The following is an 8915-nucleotide window of genomic DNA, read 5'->3' on the forward strand; positions in this document are numbered from 1 at the left end:
CACACACACACACACACACACACACACACACACACACAGTGTTGTAACAGATACATGTTTTGAAGTAGCTAGATATAGATACAGATACAATAAGAAAAGTGTAGCTAGGTGAAGATATAGATACAAATTTCATGAATAACTAGATGTAGATACAGATACTTTGAGAATGTATGTAAATCTCTTTAGATATTTCAGATATTTCGATTGCAGAGCGTTCAGTAAGCTCTTACATTTCATTGGTACATATTTTTAGATCTAAAAGAATATGCCAATGGGATACAGGAGCTCACTGAGCGGTCAGTTAGCGGTTGTAGTACTGAATGCACTCAATGGGCGCGTTCAGCGGAAAAAGCGCTCAGTGAGCAATCAACGATTACTGGTTCTTATTGTTAGATCCCTAAATCTAGACCAATTACATTGACAAATTATTCAACTGTTGTGCAACTGTTGAGTTCGCTGAACACACCCAATAAAGCAACCATGGTGTAAGAATATAAGGGTTGCGTTCCGTTTCACACATTATACGCGTATTCCCTACAGTATACGTGATGTGAACTATAGATAAATGCGCGCATATACGTGAAACGGAACGCGGCCAAGGTGTTTTATTGCGTATCATGGAGGTGGGAGTAGAACTAATCAGAAAGTTACCACAAAATATACTATGTTAACGTTACGTCTGATGTGAGCCATTAAGTTTTTCGCATTTGTGGCAACTTTCTGATTGGTAGCTACTGCGCATCCACCAGAGTGCATCACTTTATATTCTTACACTATGGGAACAACTTTGTCTCTTGTGAAAAGTAACAATTATATATAAAATCACCAAAATTGCATTTTATTTCGTATTTGTATCTAAAATGACAAATTTAGATACATATACGAGATAAGATGTAACTAGATACAGATATAGATACACAAAAAGTATCTAGATGCGTTACAACACTGTACACACACAACAAGGGTGTTTGACGCAAGATATGTACAAAACCATGTGTGAAGTTCGAGCATGTCTTGAGCACGAGATTCTTCTTCTGGCATTTTGCAAACGACTACGTGAAATTTCGAGATATTAAGAAGTTTGGCGAATCAGAGTGCGCGACGTTGTGGGATGAGCTCTGTTAGCACGGGATCTAATTTAAAATGGCTAAAATGTGACTGTTTCTTAGCAATATGCGCACGACGTTTGCGATACGTGAGAAAACAATTATCTCCGCGCTGCTCATAACCATACCTCGCCTTCAATTACAGAGACATGCAAAAAGATAGCTTTTTTCAGAACCCAAGAAGCAGAGAGTACGTGATTTCGAAGGTTTTGATTGAAACCGAATCCGTCATCCAAATTTTTTCATCACGTCAGATTTCGGAAATGTCCTAACCTAAAAGTATTAAAATGGCTATTTTTTGACGTTTATAAATGTATACAACTTTGAAATGTTAATATAAATGGTTTATATGTTAATTTGGGCAATAGGTTCGAATTCTATACGAAAAAAATCTATAATGATAGTTTAATAAAGAAAAATAATAGTAATAATAATAATAATCGGATTTGATTTCAACATATGAGAATACTTCGTAATTACGTACTTCTTGGGTGAAATTTGCAAGCCTGTGTTATCAGCCGATATCCTTCTGTATTGAGAGACAATCGCATTTTAGCCAGATGAAATCTTGCGTTTATAGAGCACATCGCGCGCTCTGGTTTGTCAATCTTTTTTCATTAATATTTCGAAATTTTATGGTTTGTAAAATGGTTCTCGTGTTCAGGTTGATGTGCTCTATCTTCACATGTGGTTTTGTACGCCTTGTATCAGACGCTCTGTGTATTATAATATAAGAAAGATTTTATAATGATAAAGTACATTTTATCATTATCACTTTGACAATATTGCCAGATCAAAAGAAATTCTGTATAATAAGTATAATAATGTAATGTATTTTCTGTTTCTAATGTAAAATACTGTTGTGCGTGTTCAGAAAATAATTTACACATAAAGGACTGTGTGCATACTAGGAACTACATTATAGCGTGAAATTCGAGTCTTTAAAGTTGCATATAGCTATGTGAAATAATGTATCTTCAGTAATATAGTAATTTACATACATTATACAAATATGTAAAAGGTTCTTAAAATATATAAAAAGTGTTTAGACATTTTTCAGTTTTTTATATATCTTTTAAATATTACCATTAGAAAATTTTTTTGTATTGGTATTCATGTAATTAGTATTTCTAATATCAATAAAATAAACATATCTCACGAGGTTGATTGCGTTTTACGTGAAAAAGTCGTTAATTAGAAATATTCAATTGAAAAAAAGGAACGATACCGTGCAGTGAAACGGAATTCCAATGCAGCCCAGGCGAGTGCATTCCGAAGACCTGGCTATGTGATCGCCAGATAGATTGCACCAACGGTGTGGACGAGAAGAACTGCCACAGTAAGTCGTAACACGTGCGCGGATAAATACTTTAGTATATAGGTGTTACCGGAAAGCAGCTCAGGAGGAAAACGGAAGATCAGCCGACAAAACTATGGATCATACGACAAGACACAACGAATTATTTGCAACAAGGCCCCTTGAGATTGTTTCCTCGTGCACGCGATTTGTCCTTTTGTTTATGATGTTACAAAATGCAGCTTTTCGATTTGTTAATGGCATCAATGGTATGCACATAAAAGTACGCAAAGAAAATAGTAAATATGTATATGTACACACACACACACACATATGCGTATATGTGTGTGTATATATATATATATTACATATATACACAGGGTGTCCCAGATTCTCTTCCACAATTTTTGTGGGAACATAGAATGGCTTGAGGTGAGCATAAAAATCCTACTGTTTTACGATATGCGCAATAAGTCGAGATATTAATTAAATATTAATTAAATATTAGTAACAATAACACGTACGGCATGGTATATGTGTTGTTGTATACTTGTACATTAAGTCAAATTGAAAAATAAGCTTTTTATCATTTTGCAAATAACCACGTAGATTTTTAGTTATTAATGAAAGAAAATGTTACATGACTGTGCGCGATAATGCATAAATCTTCTTTAATTAACATCTAAAAATGTATGTATTTATTTGCAAAATGATAAAGGACATTTTTGTTCAGTTTAACTTAATGTATAAGTACACAATGACAGATGACATTATTATAGCTCATCTACCATATCGTGTATGATCATTTACCAATCTTCTTTAATTAATATCTCGAGATTTATTGCAAATATCGTAAAACGACATAGGACTTTTATGTTCATCTCAATCCGTTCTATGTTCCTACAAAAATTGCAGAGGAGAGTTTGGAATACCCTATGTGTATGCGTGCGTGCGTGCGTGCGTGCGTCGTGTGTGCGTGTTTGTATGTGTGTGTGTGTGTGTGTGTGTGTACTCGATATAATAATTTATAATTATTTAAATTAAGTGGGTAATCGATGAATTAGTAATGAGTATGACGTAAATTAACGTAATTTTATGAAGCGTGTTGTAAGCTTGATTCTATTTCTTTTACATTCACATATAGCGTCATGCATTCGTCATTACTCACTAGATCAAAAGTTATTTGAAATTTTTGACCGGACATATTTTTTTTGTAGATATGCATTCATCATAATTGTTGATTATTCGAGGAAACGGCAACAATGTTTCAGAGTAACTGTGACACTTTGACAGCTTGACATACAGTTTATGCCAGTAAGAATCCGCTTATGTGTTATGCATAATTATCAGGAAAGTAATATAATTCTCTGAAAATACGTATTGGTAGATTAGGTGTTGGCGTATATAAACAACAGCTAAGATATTCAGAAATCTTTAAGCTGTAAGAAGAAAAATAGTAATATGAGGAGAAAAAAAGTGTAGTGGAGGATCAAAACGAGTAAAAAAATATTTTTTCTCAAGATCATTTTTTGAGATTTCAAGCTCATCAAACTTTTGATAAAATCGATAAATTTTGATAATCTGAAATTTTTGATAAAATCGATATTTGTATTTAAAAAGAAAAAACTAAGTTCTTTAAATATAAATTATTTAAATATAAATAAATAAATCTACAAAGTTTTAAATTGATATATCGAGTAGTTAAAACAGAAATTTCCGAAACTTGTTTTATTTTTTGGAATTCGTCATATTAGAAATATTCTTTAATGGGGGGAGAGGAGTCATTTTAACATTTAATAAAATAAATTTTGTATTTCTTCCCTCTCCTGCTCCTAAATTACATGAACGAAATTGAAAATGACTGCAGAATTAGGATCTATTTATAAGTTTTTTTACAGTTTTTTAAAGGACAGTTCTAGAATTGCTCTATCATATTAGGATTTTGAGATCTTTGAGATTAGAGGTGTCAAAATAATGTTTTTGGCAAAGTTCGTTTACTTATTGTAACGACCTTTAATTTTTTTTCAAAATTCTGATGACAGCATAAAAAAATATGAATCTTTTCCTACAAAATGCAATTTAGAGAGTTCCGATATGATTTTTTTCGCCAATATATTGCAAATTGCAATATATTATTAATAATTATATTTTCTTTTCGTAATTTTAATCAGATATTCATAACTATTGCGGCTTATAATTGTCCGATAATTACATTTTGTATGATAATCTCAACACTTGAGTTTACTGTCACGAGTAATAAACGGAACACAAAATTACCAAACTAAGGAACTTCTTCTTATATATGACTCGGAATTCTTATTCCATTAGCCATTCACACTAAGGAACGTTTAATAGAACTTAAAGAAAACATATGAATGTACACGTAGTAGAAGAAAAAATTTAAAGTAAAATAGATTGCCGATTCTCGACATGTCCGCTTCAATTGTTGACAATTGTTGTCTCAGAGGTCAATCTTGTTATGTCTAATCTTACTATATTAATTTTCCTCTTATTTTAAGAGTATGGTACAATCAATATAAATTGATCCGTTTCAATATGACGCAGATGCAGATATAATAATATGTCGATATAATGATACATTGTTGCTGCTTTGTTAAGTAATTAATAGTCATAATGAACGCATGTTTAGAAATATATGCGTTTACTCGAAAATTTCTAGTAATTTTCGATTTAATGAATGTAAAATATATATTTGTTTGCTGAACGATTTGAACTTTTTTGCATGTTTCAAGACGCACTTGGCGTTCAATGAAAAAGAACCTATTTTATGAGAAATATTTAAAAATAAATTCTTCCATTGTATATCGGCAGCGTTTCCAAGCGCGTCGATAAAAATATATTTAAACCTTTCTGTTAGCGGATTGTATTTATGCTTGCAAAAGTTCGTATAATGTTAAAGCTGTTTTTGTTTATTAATGACAATGAAATGATATAATATCTTATTTAATATCTTATATCCCGCCGCCATCTAGTACGCTCTCCTCCTTCTATCCCATGGCGCATTGCGTCCAAGTACCCGGGGGCTACCAAAAAATTGGTGTCGACCCCGGCTTATTTGTATTATTTGCACCGGATGAGGAGAGGCAACGGTGGAGACGGGCATACATGGACAGTACGTCTTAAAGGATAGCAACTTTTAACTTTGAGACTGACAGTTATACCATTTGGTACAGTAACATTGTTTCTCTCTGTAGTTGCCGTGCGCTCGGGATCGCGCCAGAGATGTCGCTTCCGAACGGCATCTCTGAGCGTTATCTAGGGAGAGGAGAGTGTCGTAAGCGTGAAGCGTCAGGTAGTTCAGTGGTTTAGAGCAGTCGCCCGGCAAGCGAAAGACCCAGGTTCGAGTCCCGGCCTAGCAAAACTGCGCTCTCGATATTTTTCTGTCTCTGGAACGAAAAGATACGCAGATCTCGAACGTATAACGTCCCGCCGCCACCTAGTACGCTCTCCTTTTATGGCGGGACGTTGTTATCAATAATTTTTTGCCATCTCTTGGATAGTCTGATCTCGCACCGATAAAATGACTTATCTTTTAAAGCAATTCATTCATTGACTTATTTTCGCACTTTCTCAGTATCTCGAAATTGTGTATCAGATAGAACGTGCTACATTGATCTGAATAGATGAAAATTAGATGAGGTGATATCTGGAGACTTGAAGAACTTGGTGCGACAGGTTTTCTTAATCTAACTTGAGCAACATTTCTTTAGTCGCAACAGCAGCGTGCGATCTGACGTCATCGTGAAACAGTATGACTTTGAGTCGATTTGAGGACATTTTTTCTTTATAGCTTGATTCAAATATCATAATTGCTGACTGTAGTGATCTCCTGTAACTGTTTGCTTCGGTGGTAATAGCATATAGTAAATCACTCCTTAGTTTCATCTGATATACAGGAAAATATTATGATTGTGGATGTTACGTTTTATTGTGGATTTCGATAATTGACCGAAATCAAATGACTGCGTTTAAAATTGTTAAAATAGATTCATTTTTTATTATCCGTAACTATTCGTCATAAAAAAACTTTTTTGTTTGTGCTTGATAAGCAATGAAAGATAAATTTGCAACATCATCGATTATCGCGTTTGTAAAGAATTCATGGGGAAGCCATTTTCTTTACTTTTGGATTTTTCCCATTATTTTCAAATGGTAAAATAAACTTTATTTGGTCCCATTTTCAATCGCCTTTTATTCGGAATTATGAATTTGTCAACTATCAATTCTGATTGAATATAGATAATATTTAAAAATTAATAAAAAATTTGATGGAAAACAATTACTAAATCGTTATCACCATTTATTTGTACCTTACGAATTTTTGCAAGCATCTAATATTATGTGTACAAATGAATAATTCGAATTTTTCAGTTAAATTCAAGGTTTATTAAAAAAAAAAAGAAGTAAAACAAATTTTTCAATCAAAGTATTCGCTGTTGCTTTTTATAACTTTAAGGGACCTGAAGGGTCAGATTGCCTGAAAATCGTGCTTGTTCTTTGACAATTTTTATGACACAACTGAATGAATATGCAAAAGTGTTATTTTGACGTGTATTTATACAACATATAAAGAGAAGAAAAATATAATTTTGATGATCAAATATTGATCGTATGAACCATTATAATAGAAATTGAGTAAAAGTTAACAAAATTGCAAATATCTTAATGGAATATTATTAAATTTTCAGTTCTTTTATAGTAAAAAAATTAATATTTCAAAATTAAGTATTTTCACGAGTTTGTCAGTGGTTTACACGATAACGACAAGCTTACGGAAATTTTTCATCTAAAATTCAGCTTAATTGAACTATCGAGAGTCAAGATATTACTAAAAAATGACAACCTCGAAAAAAAACGAAATATATTTTAACTGCATGTACCATACACTCATATTGAATATTTGATCATCAAAATTATATTTTTTTTCTCTTTATATGTTATATAAATACACGACAAAATAACATAACTTTTTGCATATTCATTCAGTTTGACATAAAAAATTGTGAAAGAACAAACACTATTTTCAGGCAATCTGACTCTTCAGTCATTTTAAGTCATCTTTCGGGCAGCTTATGGATTTTATTTTGGAAAAATGCTGTATCTTTGGATATGATGAAGTTGTCAAGCCATTTTCGGTTCCACTAATTGGAAGTGCGTATCAGACAAGGCGTGTTGCATCGACCGGAACAACTGGTAACTGAAAAGACTTGTGTCTTGTAAATACTCCGAGTGCTGAAAGACGTCACCATTAAAATTTATTATAGTGTCTTCTGCCTTAGAATCAATATGTAGCTTAGTGTTGTTACACAGAACGTTCTCCATTGCCAGTATACAGACATTTTTGTTCGAATTTCTGGTTCAAACGAATTAATTGATGTTGACAATAATTCACGGTAATTGTTTTACCTGCTTCTAACAGCTCACAATCACATCCTTGATATCTCACTAAATATAGAGCAGAATATTCTTTCCGAAATGTTTGGACTTTCTGAACGATATTGATGGTTCGTCGAAATTTATCCATGACTTTTTGCGTTTCATATTGTTATAGAATATCTAATGTCTATCGCTTGTAACGATTTTCCACAAGAAAGATTTTCTACACTGCTTATTGAGCAGAGAATGATATGTTACTCGTTGATTTTTGTTGGTTTTAGTGAGTTCATGCAGAATCCATTTTCTTTTTTTTGGATCTTTCTCTCATGTAAACATTTGCAAATGGTTTGCTGCGTTATTCCCAACTGCTCTGCAAGCTCTTTTTGCGTTTGTGCCGAATTCTTAGCGAGCAGTTGCTCTAAATTATCGTTGTTGTACCTTCGAGGACCTTCAGGGCGTTGTTCAGATTGAAATCATTGTTGCTTTTAAACCTCTTAAATAAAAATACGCATACGTCGTACGTATAAAACATCTTTAACGAAAAATGAACAAATTGATTGGCGCGTTTCCTGATGGAAAAACTTTGCGGAAAATATAATGAAATTTGCTGAAAACTTAATAAAATATGCTGAAATTTTGCTGAAAAACCAATTGATCTATCAACTAATCCACCTTTATTATGATTTCTGCAATATTCATGAAAATCAGCGAAATTTTAGTCAATTTCAGTAAGTTTCAATAAAATTCGGTAGAAAATCATTAAAATTTAAAATAAAAGAATATTATTCAACATGTTTATCATTGTTATGTTAGCACTGTTTCATATAGGTGTGTGGGAGATTAAAGGTTAAAATTTATATATATATATATATATATATATAAATTTTATATATATATATATATATATATATATATAAATTTTATATATACAGGGTGTCCGAAACCTTTCTTGACACAATTCGTAGAAAAGTAGAACGGATTAAACGGAACAGAAAAGTCAGATACTGTTTTGAGAAATTCGCAATAGTTTTCGAATAATTAATTATTTTGTCTGAGCAAATAAGTGCTCGGGCCGGCGCGCGACCGTGATACACGCGAATCGCGGCTCGCTGCGT

At 32.6% G+C, this 8915-nt stretch overlaps 1 protein-coding gene across 5 annotated transcripts in view; it reads left to right on the forward strand.

The window, feature by feature from the left end:
- LOC116852663 (low-density lipoprotein receptor-like) overlaps nucleotides 1–8915 on the forward strand; it is a 229263-nt gene that overhangs the window by 54477 nt on the left and 165871 nt on the right. Inside the window, exon 4 of one of the 5 annotated variants that reach the window (XM_032833230.1) lies at nucleotides 2326–2445. The exons of the other annotated variants lie outside the window; for them this stretch is intronic. Coding sequence (XP_032689121.1) covers nucleotides 2326–2445 — 120 coding nt within the window. The remainder of the gene's footprint in view (nucleotides 1–2325; nucleotides 2446–8915) is intronic. 5 annotated transcript variants of the gene reach the window in all.

The sequence above is a fragment of the Odontomachus brunneus genome, unplaced genomic scaffold, assembly GCF_010583005.1.
Source record: "Odontomachus brunneus isolate Ranch 3 - 2012 unplaced genomic scaffold, Obru_v1 Obru_scaffold_245, whole genome shotgun sequence".
Taxonomy (NCBI): Eukaryota; Metazoa; Arthropoda; class Insecta; order Hymenoptera; family Formicidae; genus Odontomachus; species Odontomachus brunneus.